This window comes from Ambystoma mexicanum, chromosome 6q (assembly GCF_040938575.1).
Source record: "Ambystoma mexicanum isolate Mex_15411 chromosome 6q, UKY_AmexF1_1, whole genome shotgun sequence".
NCBI lineage: Eukaryota > Metazoa > Chordata > Amphibia > Caudata > Ambystomatidae > Ambystoma > Ambystoma mexicanum.
In genome coordinates this window covers 917,916,369-917,938,555 of record NC_090937.1, presented here as the reverse complement: position 1 = coordinate 917,938,555, position 22,187 = coordinate 917,916,369, and the positions used below count along the sequence as shown (strand labels likewise).

General features: G+C 45.0%; 1 protein-coding gene across 1 annotated transcript in view; it reads left to right on the top strand.

The window, feature by feature from the left end:
* Positions 1-22,187, top strand: part of HPGD (15-hydroxyprostaglandin dehydrogenase) — a 541,068-nt gene that overhangs the window by 158,667 nt on the left and 360,214 nt on the right. Inside the window, exon 3 of the mRNA XM_069631435.1 lies at positions 2,960-3,066. Coding sequence (XP_069487536.1) covers positions 2,960-3,066 — 107 coding nt within the window. The remainder of the gene's footprint in view (positions 1-2,959; positions 3,067-22,187) is intronic.

Sequence of the window (22,187 nt, the reverse complement as noted above, 5' to 3'; positions counted from 1 at the left end):
TGGATTTCTGGAGTTTGTTTTTTTCCTCCTGCCAAGAGTGAGACTCTTTTTCTCCCACTCTTGGACATGATTTATGGAGTTCCTTTGACTGCTTATGTGTTTTATGGGCTATGGGGCCCTTTATTCCATAGGGTCTCATGTGTTTTTACTATGTGTGTTACACAGCACCCTCCGTGCAGTAACACAGGGGTGTCATGGTGACCCCCCCACCATAGACTCCATACCCTGGGATTGACTACTGTCTCCCAGGGCATGTAAAGTCACCATTGGCTTTACTAGTCCCAAATTATTAACAGAAACTGGTACAAACCATCATATTGTGGACGTACTGGTCAGGGCAATTCGATTGCCCCGGGGTCTGTTAGTCGAGGGGGCACGTCTCCGTCCCCCCTGATCGAGTTTTGGCTGGTGGCAGTGGAAACTACTTTTTATATTCGACCGCAAATATTTTCCTATGGGATTTTCCCATTGTTCGAGGCTACCAACTTTAATTATTTAATTCGCATAGCCTCGAACATACCGCCGGTTTATTTAATTAATATTAATTCTCCGGTTGATATTTTTTGCCAAGACTCAATTCTAAAATGGCGTTTGTGTTCTTTTCTTTGACTCCAACCCAAGTTGAGCCCTTTGTTCCACTTTTTGGCAGGCTTCTCCACAGCAGCCTCCAAAAGTGGTGCCACTCTGTCTGGGTACCACAGGGGGTGTAGGAGGGGGTTTATGCACCCTGGACTGAGTTACCTTGGTAACTCAAGTCGCACTCTTGTGTGATTGGCCCAAGTGGTGAGCCGGCCGGCTCACCACTTAGCATGTTTGATTGACAGCTAGGCTGAGTGAATGGGGGTATGCTGCATAAAAGCAGGGCTTTGGGGACTGGAACTTCAGAAGTCGCCACAGGACCTGAGAATCCGACGAGGGAGAAGCTGAGCCGACCTACCACGACAACACCACCGGTGGAGCCCTGCAGAACCGACTCACCACTTCCCGACAACAGAGAAGATCTCCCGGCTGGAGAGGCTTCTTCCCCTGACTGGTGGGCACAATAAGTTTACCTTCTTTTCTTCGCACCCCAGACCGGTTTGTGGTCGAACTGCCCGTGCCAAGCACCCCGGCGGCCGGATAGCCACTCACCACTGAACCGCGAATCAACGGACCGCTCCTTGTACCTGAGAAACTCCGCGGCTGGTTTCTTCCCTGGCAGTGCAACGGACTCCTGTCTTCCTCCACAACGAGATCCTCTCTTCCCCCGGACGAAGCACCAACTTTAAGGTAACGTGTCCGCCAGGCCTCCCTTTCTAAAGATTGCTACAAGGTAATAATAACTCCTTAACCTTCTGGACTGGGGTGGCCGCCTTGACCCTCTAACTGGTCCCTTTCTTTGGTCCAACTCCTTTTTGAACCATTACAAGACTTTTTTGTGCACTGCAACCGTGTGACCTTGGACACATTTCATTTCGATCCTCTTAAAGCGGATCCAGCCTACTGACTCTGAATTCACGGTTTTACTTTGCCTTCCTCTCTTGTTATGTTCTTGTAAAAGTGTTGGGATCTGTTCAATTTGTTCTCTGCTTTTCTCTCCCTTTTTAAAACGAACTATTAGAGTGCCATCTACGTTAAGCACTCACCGCTGTCTGAAAATAAGTGGGGCTTTACTTAAGACTTGTCTAATATTCTTTTAAGGGAGTGTATATCTTTGAATTACGTACTATTAGTGCCTGTGTGTTTTTCTAGATGTGGTTTTTAAATAAATAATTATATCTCTTTTACACCAAGCCCTGGTCAGTGTTTACTTGTTCTATTGTGTCCTCTTGACCTATTGTGAATACTCTGTATACTGCCTAACTCTTCTTGAGGGAAGTCTGACTGCTCAGCCACAGCTACCAAGTGAATCTGTGTGGTACCGACTGCTACCGAGTGGGTTTACTGCCAAACACCTGTAGTCTTAAATCTTTTGCAGTGGTCCCAGAGGGAACTGCACAGGTTTCTGCCTAACATCCAGCAGAGTCAGAAGACAGATCAGATGCAGATTCAGAACCGTTCGGGCTGTGCCAGCATAGGTGAAGCGTACAATGGTACGTTAGAAGCGGTGACAGTGTAAGTGGAACATACCAGAATACGTTGGTAGCGTAGGCAGCACGTAGATGTGTAAAATGCTCAAGTATTGGCCAATCCACGTAGTGGCAGATCAGCCGATGATTCTGGAAAGTGTGCATGGTGTCCTGTCAATGAAGGGCAGCGAACACCAATACAGAATACCCAACACATGCAAATAACCCTTCTTAACAGTTGTCCTTTTTGAATATTCCAAGAACCTTGGGCAGATTTCAGTTTCCCCAGGGTGGCGGTGTAAGACCTAGCTGCCATGAATCTGTAGTTCCATTTTCCAGGATCCACTTTATGCTTCTTCAGCCTCATGGTAGATTTTCATTCTGCTGGATATGCATATTTTCCTATCGGTGGAAGACTGGGCTTCCTCGAGTTATTGGTCCCCTTCGTTGTCTCACTGGAATTTGTTGCAGAACACCAACCCCATCATTTCCGGTGTCACCCATTATGCCGGGTGTCCTGCGTTAACAAAGCTAAGCACGCCAACTCCAAGTGCAAAAATGACCCGGTTATGCACTAGTATTCTTCAAAGATAGTTAGTAAAGCCTTTGCTGAAACCACATCTTGTGAACCATTTACCTTTTTTGCCATAATCAGTCCATGGTGAAATCATGCAATGCTTGACTCTAGAAGACACTGGTTTCCAACCACTGTAAACCTATTTTCTTTCTTGTCGGTTTTCCAAAATGAGAAAAATGGATTGTAATATGCATTTTTTATCATTTTATCAGTGCCCATGTTCCCCTTCCATCAAGATTTACATTATGAAAAAAACGTCACTAATGTTATGTGAGAACATTATGAATCTGCCAAAAAATAATGCTAACATAAAATGTTTTTACCCTATTTCCAGATGCTTTTAAGAAAACTGTCGAGCATTTTGGTAGGCTGGATATTTTGGTTAACAATGCTGGCGTCAATAATGAAAAAGACTGGGAGAAAACTATCCAAGTAAACTTGGTAAGAATCTTTACACATTTTATTTAGTGAAGTTTCAATTTTACATATGTGATTAGTTAATATATTGAAAAAACAAAAAATAAAAAATATGATCTTGTGGTGGTGTGGAACTGTGCTGTGCCATACCTTTAAAAGTTTGTTTCCCTATTGCTGATGTCACAAAGACAAACAGAGGAAATGTATTTCAGGAACTAGGCTCTGGCATCGATGTGTGCCACAAGGTAAGTGTTTATTTTCTCAATTAAACACCCATAGCACCTGCATAGTTAACGTCACTGGTGCTAAGAGCTGTGGGAGGAGGGGGAATGGAAGGATATGTAGGGGAAGGGGGCACTGGGAAACTGCACTCGGGCTGCTCAGAGTATGGTTGTTTAATTGAACAAAATAACACACTTACCTTGCAGCACACCACAGTACAACAGCCTAGTGCCTGAAATCCATTTTCTCTGTTGATGACCATGATATCATCACCAGGGAAATGGACATTCTAAACATGCTAAGTCAATATAGAACAACTGCGGTGTGTCAGAATTCCCTGGTTGTATATGTAAAGTTTTTTTTAAGTGCAAACTCCAACCACAATTTCCACCTGAATCCACTCTTATATGCAGAAGCACGCTTTTTAATGTTTCATCTTCCTTTTTTGCAAGTTTCATCTGCTGTACCAGTGATGTCACTCATGATGCCAAAAATTATGTCGTATGTGATATCATCAGTGCTGTCATTTGTCATGTGATTAGGGGGCTTACAGGCTGCGCAATGGGAGCCTCGTGGTGGTCTAGCTTCAGGGGTTTTGTGGCATTAAATCATCACCTTAACACCACCCAACTAACGTTTTTTCACTGAATTGCAAGGTTGTTTTTGCACTGTACTTATTCACCATAAATGTACTTTAGCTGTTTCCATAGGAAACCCGAAAATTGAATTGCTAATAACCTTTGGCTTCCCTGATGGATTTGGCTGATATTTTGCAAACAAAAAGATCCTCTCCTCCCCAGACTGGACATTTTGGGGAAGATTTGTTAAAAAATGAAAAAAGTTATTAAGAAAGCAAAAACTGTTTTCATCCTACTCCCATTCATCTTGCCAAAGAGAAAAAGTCCACATTTCTGTGCAGCGCAGGACTAAAACCGCTGGATGGAATGGACCAAATAAGAAACAACTTGGGCACAAAGCATTGACTCAGGTCTAGGGTAATTCCATCCTGTAGTTTTTAAAATATTTGACAGGGAAGGGGGGGTCAATGCATTTTAGCTATTTCTCCCACAGTGCTTTGCAGCAGAGAGGCTATTCAGAAATGAAAGAGTGTAAAGGACCGGAGGGGGGTGTCTGTACTTCTGCTCTCTATATGGTAGAGGAGAAGCACAGAGGACCCCAGCCAAGATTCTCTATTATTGGTACATGGTCAAGCAATCAAGGCCTAGCTTCTCAGGAGGTGATGTATGCTGGTTCTTAAGTACATGGTAGTCCCCAAGCACCCACATAGGAATGTCCGCACACTGTATTGGTTAAAACACAGTCTTTATATAATTAATATTCACGGTTATGTACAGTCTCACGATAACTCACTTTGTACTCGGTTACTTTTAATGGCAGATATACAGTTCTACATGGTACCACAATTACTATTAGATCTCTTTAAAGTGCATCCACTGTTCGGTTAAATGGCACACAAATCAGTTTGTAAAGGAAACCAACAATAGAGGGAAGAGGAAAGCAGTTGGTTAGAACAATTGGCAGAATACTGGTCACTACCATTAAACAAAGTTCTGTGTGGAGATCCCCCCCACCTGGGCAACCTGTAGAATAAAGATATAACACAAGCCCAGTCCATATATTGTTCACAAGCGACTTCCCAACAGTTCTGCAATCCAAAAGTACCTGGTGTTGTAGCGTTCCTCGTCGGAGAATCGACGGCCCTTCTTGAGTGCCCTCTCTTGAAGGCAGGAGTCCCGGGTCATCGAACGTCTGACGGAGAACAGGGTGAGCTACGGCGGTGAAGTGACAGCTTCGTTCCTAGGTGCTCGTTGACGGGGAAGCGTAAACGTCCTGCAAAGAAGAGGCGTCCGGGGCACCTCGATGTCGAGAGTTCTGGACCGCAAAGTGTTTGAAGAACTGTGGCCCAGAAAGGGCGTTGAGTCGTCAGCGTCTCTGTGGTCTTCGGGTGGCGGGAAACCCACCGGCGATGCTCCTCGGCACGTCGACGGTCAGGCTTTCTCCAGCAGGATAAAGCGGCGGCGATGCGGAGAGAGCGTCATTGGATCTGAAAGTTCTTAGGCAAATGGGAGCACGGCGGCTCCAGTCGGCGATGGCGGTTGTCGACAGTGGCGGACAACAGTCCGGGCGCTTCTCCTTGAGATTCCGCGGCAGTCCCCGTCTCGGGTCGGCAGCCTGTCTAAGGTCTGTCTACCAGGGAGCTTTGGCAAAGATCAGCTCGTGCACGATGGTCCCTCATAGCTCGGGGAGATGGCGCCTTACCAGGTCCTCTCTGGGTCAGTCCTTGGAGACACAGCAGCTTTCAGATTGTCAAGGAGAGCAACAGCAATTATTCTTGTCCAGCAGGGCTTCAAGGTAAAGCTTCAGTTTTACTCAAGTTACTCGTCGTAGTGGACTTCAGCTTCTGAACACGAATTCTAGCAGTGAGAGGCCCCCAGATATACTAGTTGGTCTTCCATTTATTCTGGTGGGTCACACTCAGGCAACCAATCGGTCAGAAGGGCATTCATGCAGGCAGGCAGCCAATCAGGTGCATAGTGCATTCAGGCCATTCACTTCTCTCCAGACACTCACAAGTCATGTGTATTGGGACAAGTACCCAGCCATTCAACACTCCACACTGCATTCATACCAGTTTCGGGCAGGGCTGTCATTGTGTCAAACACCAGATACTAGACACCCACAACACAGAATGCGTATTCGTCACACACTCCATTCACCTAGGTCCCAACCTCAGGCGTACCCACAACATACGGTCGTTGGGAAGGCTCCAGCCAACAGCCAGTCGGGGGGAAGGACCAGAGTCGGTGCTTCCCGTGACTTCAGGAAGATCAAGGTAACAGGCGACGGAAGGCAAGAGGCCACGGGGGCCATCTTGTCTCCATCAGGAATCTACCGATTCCAATGACAGGGCCTCCGCATCCCAAAATGGAGAACGCTCAGGGCCCCAGTCAATTCAGCACGGAGCTGCCACCAGCCCGTATCCTGCTCTGTGGGCCACACACAGGTGCCCAAAAACATACACTAGGGGCACAGGGTTGTACCCCCACCCATGGGTGCCATAAGGGTATCCCATGGGTCTGTTCACCAAAACCAAAAGAGAGAGCTGCACCGCCAGGAGTCCCACATGAACTCCTGCGTGGAAAACACGACAGAACACATGATAAAAGGAAGTAAAGGACAAGGATACGGAGGCCCTGTCCCTCCGATGCATTTCCAGCATCACAAAGAGCCACCGTTTTATTTTGCTCGAGGCAAGAGATAACTTCGGTGGTTTTTTGGGGTTAGCCCAAGATGAAAAGAGGAAAAATAGCGGTTTGAAGAAGGAATTAAATGGTTTCCGGCTAAAGTTGGAGAGGGGAAAGAGCACAGCATGTGAAATTGTGGAGTTGTGGAGTTGGGGAGGGGGGTGGGGGCTGGGGACCAAGTTTGCATAACTCTGGTAATAGCGCAGGCAGCTCACAGGATAATCACAGTAACAATAGAAGACGAGATTGGGAATGGCAGTGCGTCACATGAAACAGAGTTTTTCGGGGAATGGGCCAGGGAGGGAAAAAGACCCGAGAAGGGTAGGGAGAGCATGGGAAGAGAAGCGGAGCACTTGGTGAGTGCTTGTGAGGGGGTGGAAGAGTTGGGGATTTTGCAAGTGTTTTTCAGATAACAGCAGTTATTTTTGAGCATTTTTGCGTAACTGCGGGTGTCGGTAATACGTAGCTTATATTGGGGGAATACTAACCATGGGCATGAGTAAAGAGTTGCAAAAAGAAGAGTTAAAAAAATAAGATTCTTTTTTTTTTAAGGCATTTTACAACTACAGTGAGGTGGTGTTAATGGGTGTGGCAGAAGGCTATTGCTAGTGGGTTACGTTAAGGAACCTAATGGTGCAATATGGAAAGTGGCCACGTCCGAATGCTATGTCTTGTGGGCTGCAACAAAACCTATTGGGGCAACATGTCAAGGGGTCAAGTCCAAAGTTTCATGACTATTGTGCCCCCTGAAACCTTGTGGTGTGGCCACGGCCGATGGCCGAGCTCACTGGCCATGGCCTTCATCCATGGCCAGTGGGCCTATTCAAGAAACCTATTGGAACAACATGTAGAGTGGCCACAGCTGAAAGCTGTGGGCAGTAGCCATGGCTGAAGGACCCAAAGAAAGCTATTGGGGCAATATGTCATGTTGCCATGGCCAACAGCCATGGCTAGTGAGCCACAAAGAAACCTAGTGGTGTGGACACAGTCGAAGGTTATGGCTAGTGGGCGCCAAAGTTTGTGTGCTCCAAAGAAACTTAGTGGGGTGGCCATGGCCAGTGATCCCATAAGAAACCTATTGGAGCAACCTGTAAAATGGCCATGGCCGAAAGCTGTGGGCAATAGCCATGGCCAAAGGGCCCAAAGAAAGCTATTGGGGCAATATGTAAAGGCACCACGGACAAAAGCCATGGCTAGTGCACCCCAAAGAAACCTAGTGTTGTAGCTACAGTCAAAGGCCATGGCTAGTGGGCCCCAAAGCTAGTGGGCTTCAAAGAAGCCTAGTGGTGTGGTCATGGCGGAAGACCATGACTAGTTCGCCCCAAAGAAATTTATTGGTGGAACTTGTACAGTGTCCACGGCCAAAGGCTGTGGCCAGTGGTCCTAGATGAAGGCCATGGTTCGTGATCAGGAAAGAAAGGTAGTGTTTTAAAAGATATAGTGGGCACTGATAAAGGACCCTACCTAGTGCTGCTGAAGGAAAAATAGAAGTGGAACATGGGCCCAAAAGAAACCTATTAGTGGACCATGTACAGTGGACATGGCCAAAGGCTTTGGCTATGAGCCGTAAATAAACTATTGTTAAACAAAGCTTTGAAATCACTGTAAAAACTTTAGTTAAGGTGCAGTTAAAGTGATCAGATTTAACGCAACAAACTCGTTGTAATTCAGCGGATGTGGGAAGTCATGACCATTTTAACTCAGCGCACTCCCGTTGCAAAGCCCATAAGCACATACATGTTATAAGAGAAGGGTTTGACAATGACATTCAAAATGGCATTATGGGGGACATCAATGGGAGCGTGCTGATTTAAGATGGTCATGACTTCCCACGTCTGCTGAATTTTAAGGATTTTGTTGCTTTAAATCTGAACACCTTAACTGCACCTTAACTAATGTTTTTTAAGTGAATATATATATAATATATATATATATATATATATATTCCAAAAGCACAGCACATCCTCTAAACACATGGTGTGATGACCACCCAGCAAAAGGATGACAAAATAGCCCAAGCACATGTAGTTATTGCTTAATTTCCTTTTTAATTGTGCAAAAAGCAAAGACAAACTGGATTGCTTAAAATGCCTACAATCCACATGAACCACATAGAGTAGAGTAAAAACACGTACCCCCATGGGTAAGAAAACACCACGCGTTCCGCCCAGACACGGGCTTCCTCAGGCTGTAAATAAACTTGAAAATGTGTTCGTTTTGCTTATACATATACAAAACGCTAGCCTTGCGTTCAAACGCTTGCTGACAAAATCACGTGATCACCATAGAGTATGGTGTTTCTAATGTTTGCACCATCTTGGAATGGGTATAGCTTAAATTACATTGTACTAATGGTAATGGATAAGTGCTCCAGATGTAAATGTCTCCAAAAACGAGAGTTAAGTCGTATCACAAGGTAACCAATTTGCCAACACTATACTATTGGGCAAATTAGTGTTTGCATTTTTGGGACAAATTGTGTTGGCAAATTGGCTACCTTGTGATACGACTTAACTCTCGTTTTTGGAGACATGTGAAAATGTACTTTACCTCATCAATAAATCACAGCACTGAACACAGGCAAAGAATATTGTAGTATCAATCGTTTGTACAATTTCTATAAGTAGAGTGCAGAGCACGGAAGTGGAGAAAAACTGGTATTCTCCCTTTCTTGCAGGTGGGTTGGGGTAGCCCACATTTTCTACCTGCACCACAGCCCAACACTCATCATTAATTTATTGAACAATTTCTAAACAAACATTCGCACCCCGCACTAGGTACCCCACTTGCATTACAAAGTATTACACATATGTGTCAGGAACCAAGATCCAAAAAGCAATAAGAAAAAGTAAAGGGGCTTTCTGTAACATATACAGGGTATCCATGGCTAAGCCCATAAGCACAGGGGTAACATTGCTGGTCTTGGAAGCAAGGCCATGGAGAGCAACAGGGGTTTGAATCCCAGATCCGCGCTTAGATACTGAACTCGGGTATTAAATGCGTTATAATAAACTATTAAAAAAAGAAAAAATAACCACTGTATGCATTTCGTAGCCGAGGTTATGACAAATTTGCATCTGCAGAATTGACCAAGCAGACTGTGTACACATGGCATATATCCGCAACAACGAATCAGCCAATGACGGTGCGAGATACATTAATGCGACTACTCCCATGTCGTACGATGAAATCCGCGTGTGCAAACTTGACCAATCAGGCGATGGGGTTCATTGACACGGATATGCGCATTCACGCCTTCCGCACCGACCAATTGGATTGTGCCCACTCTATAGCCACGTCAAGGAAAGTGTCCAATCAAGCAGCGCAGTTTGTTGGTGCGGCTACGCCCACGCTGTATCACAAAGTCTGTGCGTGCAAAATTGACCAATCTGAACACTCAACATTCCGTAACCACTGATATTCACAGCACCAAAGCAAATCACTTAATATTTGTCATTTCGTTCAGCTTTTGCTAGTCAACTGCAAGAACTTTTGGCTTCTCATAACTTACTTTGCCATCCTTTTTACCCACGTTGTACCTAATTCTCTTTTCTGTTGTCCTGTTATTTGTTCAGTTTGACTATTCTTTATTTTAGGTTTTGTTTCTTTTTTTTATTGTGTATGTTTGTGGCATTGTGACTTTGAATTGTCATGTTTATTGTTTTATATTTTTCTCTCCTGTCAGAGTTTTAACAGCATGTCTGACCCAAATGGTAGAAATAAGGACTCTATAGTCTGGGTTCCGAATCTGTCTCCACCACGTAAGAGGGCTTCAGGAATGAAGACTATATCAGGCAGTGTAAAGGCACACTGTTGCAGGAAAGAACATGAGGAGGTGCAGTTCACCTTGTGCCATAAAATGCTACGATGAGACCCTTTCAATGTTCTGTCACAGAGCTTGAGGACATATATGCTAATCAATCATTTAGTATGGGTCCACTTGGAGGATGTTGACAATGCATACAGCAAGTCCCATCCGCACCACAAGATCCAAATTAATGGATCTCAGTCATTACGTCGGCGAGTAACTGCACCTCCTCTATCGGGCACCTGCATCCACCATCGCAACACCTCCAACCAATACCAAAGTGACATCTTCACCTCCTGATACCTCACATCCACCTGCTGCCATTCTACCACCACCCAGTTTATCTGTCATGAAAATCATGTGCAAGATATGCCCCGAATGGGTTGCCACCATAGGTGCCACAGTAGAGGATTGGAAAAAGAGCGTGTCTGAACGTCAGATTCATTGCCATTCTTAGTTTTTTTTTTAAAGTGGCAATTTCCCTCCCTTTTTTACAAAACAAAAGATAAGAAAAAACAAATACCAAAACATTTTTCCTTTTTGTTTTAATTCCCTTTTTTACATGTTTATCCTAATGTTCCCTGTTCCACCCCTTACTCTCCATCCCCCTAAAGGGCCCTTTTAAGGGCCACCCTCTATGTTATAAAGATGGATGAAATGAAACACAGACTGCAAATAATAGATCACAGCGTTTTATGTAATCTATTTCATGCAGTTTGAATTACAGTCATTTATTTTTCTAAATTCTTCTTTGTAGACACGGATCTAGTGTACAGTGATGGCCAAGGCTACTAAACACATATACACATTGGCCTGAGAATAGCTCTGCATAGAAGTGCGCCATGAGTATGGCCGCAACTGGATTTTCCGTGCTGTGATTGACGCTCCTGTAGCTCTAAATACGACTTCCAGTCGTTGCTGCTATTATACGCACCTCCAAAGCTCAGCATATCATTGGCTATTGCGGTAGCCGTAGTTATAAAATTATATTTAAAAAAACTTTAAAAATTACATGTGTGTATCCTGTGGTACTTGGAACTTTGTAATATAAACAGTGTAAGAGAAAGTGGGAATAGGGTACAGAAGCATGAATGCCTTCAGTAATGGTAGAATGAGTGGATATGGTATACCTATAAGGGAATCGACACAAGGGTAGAAACGGTGTCAGTAAGATGAGTAGGTGGGGGTAGTAAGGGTTAGATAAGCTGGGTGAGGATTAACAGGGGGGGAGTATGCTGTGTGGTTGTAGTAGAGATGGTGGGGTAGGTTCAGTGAATATAGAGAAAGTGGGATGCAATACATGCACACAAGTAGAGACATTAGCCATGGCCACAATAATATGTCCACAGTGATCATGTCCTAATTTGCCCTTTTCTGTCTATAAATAAAAATAAATATATAATTAGTTAGAGATCATACTTTATGAAAACAATTAGTTAGACTTGTAGACACGTTTAAATTTTTTTGACCCACATTGTGTCTATGATACACCGTTTGTGCGTAGTACACTTTTGTTGTCTTTACATATGATATTAATTGGGGAAAAAAGTAGTGGTATGAATCGAGTGTTTATGCTTGGAGTTTTATCATTGAATTTGTAGTTATATACACTAAATGTTTGAACCTAAACGATGCTATTCTTTTCCACTGTTTGTAGACTTTACTTTTTGTGGGATTAACCTTTACTTTTGCGTTTAATTGTATTTATATAACAAACATGACAGACTCCAGCAGGTCAGCATACTTTTGAGATTTCAATTCTACTTAAAGTTTATGAAGTGAAAATAATTGATGTTAGCAAAAATATGACCTTGCAACTGGTTTCAAGAAGGAAGTGTTTGGTATGGTCACAAGACTTGAAATCAGGAACCTTGGCGTGTTGGTTTTAGTTTCACCCTGTCAGCTTCCACAAGGGATTTCACCTCTCGTGCCTATATGTTTACATTAATAATAAGAGGCAATGCTATTCAATGTGATCTATAAGGTACTGTAGTCTGTTTTTAAATCCATTTATATTTTTGGCTCCTGACACTCCTGAAGTGTTGAACTTTTCAACATTGTTATTGGCCTTTAACTGACAGGATTTCTGCCATTTGCTTTACACATCTGAGACAAAAAAGGTGAATCTCATAATGTACTGACAGCATTCGTAAATTCTATTATCCTACTTCTAAAACTCGATTTTTGAATAAAAAAAGTCAAGCATGTTATCATACCTTTATTGCCCTACTTGCACTTTATTTAGTATTTATTTTATTTATATAGCGCACCAGGCCACAGAGCATCCGGGCGCGTTACTTAGTTACAGGCATAGAAACAAGACAGTGAGTTATGTACAGTCATTACATTGGGAGAGACTATACAAAATATTACAAGTTATACAAAATATACAGGAGGAATACAATATATATGCATTGTATAAGGGTAAAGAATACACATTAAGCAAATTGTGGAAGTGATACACGAGATACAGTATATATACAGATTACAGTAAAGGAAGTATCAGAGGGCTGTTAGCAGAGAATTGTGGCTCATGTGCTAAGGATCACAGTCCAGGCGGATCTTGGGCAGACAACCAGGTTTTGACTCTGCGCTTGAAGGCCGGGAAGGTAGATTCGGCTCTGAGAGGATTAGGTAGTGAGTTCCAAAGTTTTGAAGCTAGGACAGGGAAACTGCGACCACCAGATCCCTGGAGGTTGAAGCGTATAAGTGGGTATAAGCTTTTTACAGCTCAATAAAGAGTTCTGTGCCATATAAAGCATAAAGCCACATCCCAAGAGTATTATAGAGGCACTGGATCCCAAAGTGAATTTAATTCCCTTACAGTGTACGTTTTGGGGGGTGTTTGTTTAAATGACTCAAAAATGAAGACAGTCAAAGAATACACATTCTTCTCTTGTGATAACCCAAAATTGCAATGTAGTGTTGGCATTTTACATAGTTCCATTTTCTTAACACTTAATGAGGTGTAGAGATGAGTCATGTGCTGCAGGTTGGATCGCATGTAAGATGGCATCTAAACAAGTTCAGGTCTCTGGGCAGGGATAGGTTTCACAGTGAGAATGAATCACATGGCAAGGATGGATCTCGAGGTGGCGATAAACCATGCAGTGGATATGCACTTTTGTGTACGGATGAGCTCAGTAGCAGAGGTGTGCCTTGAAATGGGAGGGGTCTCGGCCCAAGAATGCATCTGGTGTTTGGATTTGGTCTCAGAATAAGAGGAATATCTAGCATGGATGGGATTTGGGCAGGCCTGGGCCTTGGGAGAGGTGGGCATTGGACAATGAGCAGAGATACCCCTTGGGTGAGTTGCAGGGCCAGGTCGAAGAGAAAGTCTAATAATATGAACTGGCTGAGGGCATCCATAAAGAAGTGACTCGCATGCTGGGGCTGCCCATAAGTGTGGCACAGGATGACACCCCCTCACTTGCGTGGCAGGCAGCACAGTCTTATTATTTGCAGGGGCTATGCTGTTTGCCCCTAAGCAGGGGTCCGTACACCCACTGTTTTTTATTTTTTTTATTTCACCGTGTAGCTCTTTTGGCTATGGAAAATGCACAGAGCAATGGTGGTGAGAGGCATAGGAAGGTCAACCCCATCACCTCTCATCATTGTGCTACAAGTTTTGGAGTCGATGACTGATAGGCGAGGAATCCTCACATCTTCTGTCAACCAGCATGCTCTGCGTGGAGTGGGCCTTCCAGTCGTGTTTTGGATGATGTCAGCATGCTGAAGGTGCGTGGTAGGTGAAAATGTGTTCTGTGTCATTTATTGTGGTTGTATGTGTGCGTTTGAGAATGTGTCTGTGTGTGAATGTTTGTTTTTGTGTATGCATGCATGACTGCTTTATTAATGCACAAACGTATGAGAGACTGAATATTGGGTGAATGTATGAATGCACAGGTGAATGAGTTTTGTTGTGTGAATGTCTGACTTCCTGGGTGAATGAGAGAGTTTATGTTGTGTGATCCACAGAACTTGTGTGCCTGTCCTATGCCTAGTGTCTACGGGATGGAAAGGTTGGCCTCTTGTTTGGGGGGTGCTACTGGTACATGACATTAATACTGGGCATCAAGGATAAAGCAAACATGAGTGCTATGACATAGGGGGTGCAGCCAGTCTAGCTATATATTTTTTTTACAGTGGCATGGCAATTGTTTATTGGCATAATGGGTAACACAGGGATGATGAGTGCTATTACTTAGCTAGAAGTGCATACTTTGATGGAGCCAGTCTAGCTATACATTCACACTGTCGCATGGTATTGGGCATCAATGGTAAAACAAACATGGTGACTGCTATTGTGTAGCTAAACTGGCATACTTGTGTTCAGACAGTTTATTTATACTTTCTAATGTGACGTTTTTTTTTTTTACTGGGCATCATGGGTAAAGCAAATATGACGAGTGTAATTACATTGTTAGCCTGGCTTTCATTGGTGCAGCCAGTTTGGATGTACTTTCTTACTGTTGCATATCATTTTTACTGGAAAAGCCAACAGGAGTATGTTAAGTGATAATAATAGCATTATTGGGGCAGAACCATCATGAAAATGATGTGTATACTTGCATATATTGTGGGTATGGGCATCAGTTGGTGCGCCGGTGCAAGTGGATCTAGGGCACATGGCCTACTCCCAGCCCACCTATCAGTCACTTTAAACTGTTGGTGCCTTCCTGTTTTGCCACCCTTTTTCAATACTTAAGCAGCCCTCAAGCCTCTTTTCCTTGCAGTTGGTGAGTGGATGCAAGTGGATCTAGGTCACGTGACCTAAGCCCCAAGCACCTTCTTAGGCCTGCCTCTTCCTTTCTGATCTTAACTTTTAGATCAAGGGTGTCTCTTGCCCAGGCGTTCTAAGTGAAGGTCTCAAAAAGAAAAGGGCAATACCTGTTTGGACCTGTTCAGACCGGGAGGACCCAGAGCCCGAACCCCTTCTCAGACAACAGGTAAATGCGCACCGACATGTGTTTTCTCCCTCTGTCCCCACAGGCCATCCCCACCATCACCAGGCAATGGCAACACCAACGTCATTGCCCCTCCTCAAAGCATGGACTCAGAAATGCAGCAACCTCATCCACTTCAGCCCCAAACCCATCTCCACCGCCTCACCGTCCACAACATGGAAGTTGATGTTCACCAGCGTCCGCTCAATTATCACCCATGCAGCAGACATCACCGACCTCATCACTACACATGACCTTGATGCCATCTTCATCACTGAGACCAACCACATTCCAGATATCCTTTTCCCTGACGACAACAGCATCCAACACAGAGACTGGACGAACAAGACAGGCAGAGGAATCGCAGTCATACATAAGACCTTGTGACCCTGCACCAGACTTGACATTGACAACATTGGCTCCTTCAAAGTCCTCTCCTGCCACTTACCGCTCTCCCAGATGGACACAGTCACCTTCCATCTCATCTACAAACCTCCCAAACCCAACACCGCCTTCATCAGAGACTTCACCGACCTGATCACCACTGTGTCCCTCATACACACACACACACCAACAACATCTTCCTACGTGACTTCAACCTTCCAGGCAACAAGGCCACCAAACCACTGGAGGAAACTCTCTGCCTTCTTAACACCCTCAGCCTCACACAGCACACAAGACCCAACACACGAGAAAGGTAGCATCCTCGACCTAAACATCACAGCACTGTCTTCACTCCACTACAGCTCTCCTCCCCCGCTTGACTTGTCTGACCACCTAGCCATGCCTTTCAACATCCTGCATACCACCCCGGTCAAACACTCCCAGCAGAAACCCATCAAACAGCCCTTCACATCCTTCAAGAACTTCCTGGTGGAAGCCCTCATGGATGACCTTACCAACCTCCACTTTACATGGACCGAACAACACCACCACCCAAACTCAACCTCAGCAAAATAGTCATCAGGAAACAAGAGAAAACCTGGTGCTGCACCAGGACCGCATCCAACTTGGGACTCCTCGAGGAACTCTGAGCAACCCGCTGACAACAAATCAACAAAGCCAAGGCCTCCTACTATCAGAACACCATAGCAGAAGCCAACGACAAAAGCAGAGCCCTCTTCAAACCTCTTCAAACCGGTCAAGCACCATGTCAACTCGCTACCTGACCCTTACATACCACACTCCATCAAAAAATACACTGCCATCAACACCTTCATCGACAAAATCTGCAAGATTTGCCAGCACATAGACATCTGCTCTGCATCCACAGCCCTACCTCACATGCCTTCTCACGAAATCTCCACTCCCTGGACAACTTGCAAGATACTCTTGACAGAGGACCTGGTAGAAACCCTGGCAACCCTCGAAGCCACATTGCATACAGACGACATCCTCCTAGCATCCATCCTCAAGACCCTCCCTGCAGAAGCTCTCCTTCTCTACCTGGAGATCATCAACAGTTTCCTAACTCAAGGCACCGTCCCTAAAGACAGGACAAATCCTCCCTCTGCTAATGAAACCCACTCTGGATCCCAGCAACCTAGGTAACTATCGCCTCATCACCCAGATTCACTTCCTAGGTAAGATCATCGAGAAAGCGGTGGCCGCACAAATGCTGCAACACATCGATACCAACACAATCATCCAAACCTACCAATCCAGGCTCGGACCCAGATGCAGCACAGAGACAGCAACCATGCAGTTGGTTCAACAGCTCCCCCAACATCCTTGACGACTGCCACCCTTACTTCTTGGTTCTACTTGGCTTCTTTCGACACAGTAGACCACCAAGCGCTCACAGACATCCTACATCAGTGCATGGGAATCCGCAACCTTGTCCTTGTCCTATGCTGATTCAAGTCCTACCTCGCCAACTGCTAGCAGTTTGTTCAGATAGACTCCTCTAGATTACCAGTGCTAGCCGTCAACTGTGGGGTGCTGCAGGGTTGTATCCTCTCCCCAGTGATCTTCAATCTATACGTGGAGCCACATAAAACATCCACATCCACCAATATGCCGATGACATGCAGCTATACCTCAAGATCAACTCCATTAAGGACATCCATAGGCTCAAAACCTGCCTCTTGCTGATCCAGTCTTGGATGTCCAGTTCATACTTGAAGCTCAACCTCTCCAAGATCGAATTCCTACTCCTCACCAAAAACACTGAACACCCAGACATACCGACCTTGCTATCAACCATGAACTGTGAGGTGTTCACACCCGAGCTCACCTCCTACGACAAGTCCCTCGTGTTCCACATCAACTAACACCTCTCTTTCGAGACAAACCTAGCTAAGAAAACAAAAACAGCTTGGTATCAGCTCTCCCTCCTGTGGAAAGTCAAGACCTTCCTCCCTCTGAGCATCTTTAGATCCACTGTTAAAGCACTGGCCCTATTTCACCTGGATAGGGGCAATGTACATCCCAAAGGCCTCCCGTCATCCTCCCTTGTACCCCTGAGGAGTGTCCTACATGCGGCCCCACACCTCATCAAGGGCCTACGCAGATATGATCACAACACCCCAAGACTCATCGGCCTTCACTGGCTTGCCACTGCTCGCACAAATCACCTTCAAGTCTTGCTACATCTTCTGTATGGCAACTGCACTCTAGTCAGCCAGCTACCTTGCGGAGAAAGTCAGCATCTCCAATGGACAGCACGCCACCAGAAGCCAGGACATATGCAGACTTGAAATGTGCCGCTGCAAAAAGTAAACAATGAGAAAACGAGCCTTGTCTGCCTACGCCCCACGACTATGGAACACCCTCCCGGTCAGCGTCAGACTCACCCCCATGCTCCTATAATTCAGAAAAGAACTCAAGACCCACCTCTTCAAGGAGTCTCTCCTCATCAAAACCTAGGCCATCACGTCACCCCTCGCGCCACCTGACTCGCTAGACGTTGCCTGCCCTTCTCCTCCCCGCCACCTGGTTCAGCTGTACCCCTCCTCTGTGCTCCTCTGTATCATACCCCCGCTGTTTATCTATTCTGTTATTACCTCTGTATAGCACTCTGTTATGTATCTGTATTTTATACTTCTGTAAAGTGCTCTGTTGCTTCTCGAAGCTAGGTCTGCGCTCAATTATACCATAATAATCATAATGAAAATATTTTTGAAAAGCTGCTGCACTGATGGTAACCTGCATGGATTGGATTTTTTCATGCGGTCCATGCAAAACTAATAGAAACATGTGTGCTAGAAAATGCACCATTTTAACTCATTTTAAAAATGTTTCCAGGGAGAACCACCCCAAACCCCACATGGTTGGTCTGGGCTTGCTCACTACGTTCGGTAACCCCGGCATTATTACACCCATCCAATTAAAAGATTCACCAGCCGCCACTGCTCCTATTTATACTGTGATTAATTCAGCGCCAGACAATTATTTTATAATTGGATAGTTTTTACATCACAAGTAGCTTATTATAAGCTTATTCTGAATAGTCCACATTGTGCCTATTATGTTGAACGTACCAGCATAATAGCATTTACATAGGCATTTTTTGCAGTGATGGATTTGTGAAGTGATGACTTGCTGCCCGCTGTCACAGGCACATCGGAGTGTTATCACCAGGCCCTCAACGGAAACCGCACAAAGAATGATTCCTCGAAACATATCTCAAGGACATGTTCCCAATTACAATTTTGAAGGACAAACAGATAAGAACTACATTTCCTAGCATCGCCCTCTCACACAAAAAGAACAACACCCCCTGCTGTTCTGAAGAGAACAGTGTTTATTTCTGAGGGATATAGTACATAAATGTGTACACAGAACACACTATTACACAAGGTACAATTATTTCTAAAATGCATACCATATTGGGAGAAAAAAAATCATGACTAAGTGTACCAATAAATAATCTGTTTTATCCAATCAACTGGCATTTATTTATTTTATTTGTTTTGCATTTGTTGGGCGTTTATACAGTAAGTCAATTCTGTTTCTAAGCGCCCACAGGGCAGAGGCAGGGAACATGGGATTGAAAACAATGAATACAGAGGAAGATCAAGACGAACCCACTATGCCTTGTGTGTATTCAGAACGTGCAAGTGCAGTGAGAAGAGGGGAAGTGGGGTTGGGGGTAAGTGCTGGAATGTCCATGCTCGTGGGTGAGCATCAGATAAAGTGGATAGTATGGTAAGTGCTATGCGGCCTGGAGCCGCAATGGGTAGAAGGTGCAAGCCTACAGGATTGAGGCCGGTGGGTGCCGAGGCAAGTGCTGCGAGGTAGGCAGAGACTGGGGGTGATTGGATGTGACTGACCTAGCAGCCATCAGTTGAAACAATTGAAAATGATCAGATGAAACAGTAATTTATTTTCCATCTATTCATAAATATTTAAGCATCAGTGTGAAAAATCTATTTTATATTAAATACTTTGCCGTAACTCCTAGAATCTGCATTTAATTGACCATGCTTTATACACATATTGACCCACTACCAAACAAACCATCTCTTTTCCAGTCTAGTAGCATAAAAATAGCCCCTCGAGCTGTGAGCTAATGAGTTCCGAGTATTGGTCTCGACCACATGGCTCGTGGTTTACCTGGAGTTCTTAAGTCTCTCTCATGCCTTGCACAAAATGCACAAGTGTCACGAATGCCATTATCCAATTTTGATGTAAGTGCGTCTAGAAGATATACCCAGCCTCATTTTCAAAACAGTCTTTAAATTGTGTTATTCTAATCTACATATTGTTTGAAAACATACTTTTAATTTTTTTTTTTAATTTTCAGATATTCATATAGCAGGCTGTTTATTTGAACCTTGCTTAATTCCTGCCAAATGTCCATTTATGACAAGTATCTCTTTACCCTGTCCTTATCTGAGTATATGTAGGAGGGAGCAATAGAACTGTAGGACTGCTGCGCTTCCAGGTGAGATTTGATCATGTCCCGCTGCGTATGGGCTAGGTCTAATAGAAACAGTGCCCCACTGTTTCTGCATGGGAGATCGGGATTGGTGGTTAAGACCGGACACCTATGTTCCAGACACTAAGATGTGTCAAGAGAGTAATTTGGTCATAATAGATTACACAAAATCTAGGCATTGGTTTCTAGTATTGTGTTATCTATTGTGACTTTGCTGACATGTGTTTCGACCTCAGGTGCCATTATCAAGGCTAATCATGATGACACAATACAATTTTTACAGCCGATTTGTAACCCATTTCAAGTAACCCAATTCAGTGCAAGAGTGGTACAGTGGTTGGAAGTATAATACTGAGTGTGGAGGGCATGACAAAGGTGGGTGTGATGGGTCAATGTCAGGAGGTGAAGTGTGGGTAAGGGGGTCATGCGAGACATGAAACAGGGCAACCAAGGAGGGAGAAGTAGGAAGGAGAGGAAGGCAAAGGTAAGTGCTGGTCCATAAGACTGCCCCAGGGGAAAATCTGTATGCGATGTGGGTGCATAAGTCAACCATCCTTAACAGTAATTGTTTAGTTGGAGGATGGATGGGTATTGTCCATTCAGGAGTGCGGGTATCCATGGTGTAGGTTGGTACCTGGGGAATCAAGCAAAGTGTGCAAGTTATGACGGACTAGTGCACAATGAGGTTGGTAGCTGTGAGTGATCTAAATGAAACAGGAACTGGGGCCTGCTAATAGGCTCATGTGGGGGATGCAGGAGGGAGTGGAACGAGACCCGGCGCCCCGGTCCAGTTTAAGTCCCCTCCGGGTGGTGCGTAGGATTGAATTGTGGTCTTTGTGGGTCCGGGCTGTGTCGGAGGCAATGCCAAGGGCATGTGTCAGTGGATGACGGGAAGTGCCAGAAGTTACTAATAGGGGGTGGTCAGAGTGCTGTGTGGTGATAAGAGCGCCATGCCAGCGCAGTCAGTTGATCGGCTAAGGACGTCGGAGAAGTGGACCATGACCCGTGGAGAGTATGAAGAGGCTAGGTGTGAGCAAAGGGTGCCTGTGGCAGCGTGCTAAGGGTCCTTACCTGGCGAGACTGGAGGGTGCTGAAAAGTCATTCGTCCTGGGATCAGTGTGGACCACGATATAGTGGCAGTACATTGAATAAGCCACACAGCTTGATTGGGTAAGCCCATGGACTGCAGCTATTGGCTGAGAGTGCCCACGTCGGTGATTGGCCTGGAAATGTAATGGGCTAGAGGGAAGTGAGCTATCCGTTTAGGGGCCAGGTTATTGAACCAGGGGGTCACTGTGCTCAGGGAATAGGAGAATATGAGAATATGAGAAGAATTAAGGCATCCATTTGCAAAGAAGCACCAGTTAGAGTGGGCTCCATGTGGGCGGAAGGTGGGTCATGGAACCTGTACCCGGGATGGGTTCAGAAGAAAGCTGCATGAGCGTGGCGGGCAAGGGCTATTGGTGGCATTGGGTGGTCTTGGGGATCTATAGTCAGGTCAGGTCAAGTTGTCCAGGAAGGTGCTGGACTGAAGGTGCACATTCTTTTTCCCCAGGAGCCAGGTGGATGCTTGGTCAGCCTGGTGAGAAGTGAACAACTGTAAAGTGATCAGATGGTGCCATCCTTCATCAGGTGCTAATGTCCGGGTTTACTCGGTATGAGCACATGATTTAATTTAATGAAGTGGGATCAGTCTATCTTAAGTGCATGACCCTCATGGTCCAGGATGTGAAAACCCCTGGTGGAGGAACATGGGCAGTGTATTGAAAATGTGTAGTAAAGTTAAATTAGTGTTTGGCCAGGGCTGGAGGTGGAGGGCAGGGATTGTAAGGTGGGGAGCCAGGATACCCATAGTACCATTGGCATCATGTACTTGTTACCTCCTGGCTGCTTGGCATGTGCACAAGACACCCATTGTGACCATAGTAAACAATCTGTGTCAAAGTAATACGCATAGTGGTAAGTGCATAATCACAGTGTTAAACATACATTAAACCTATTCGTCTGGTGTGCTGTCTTAT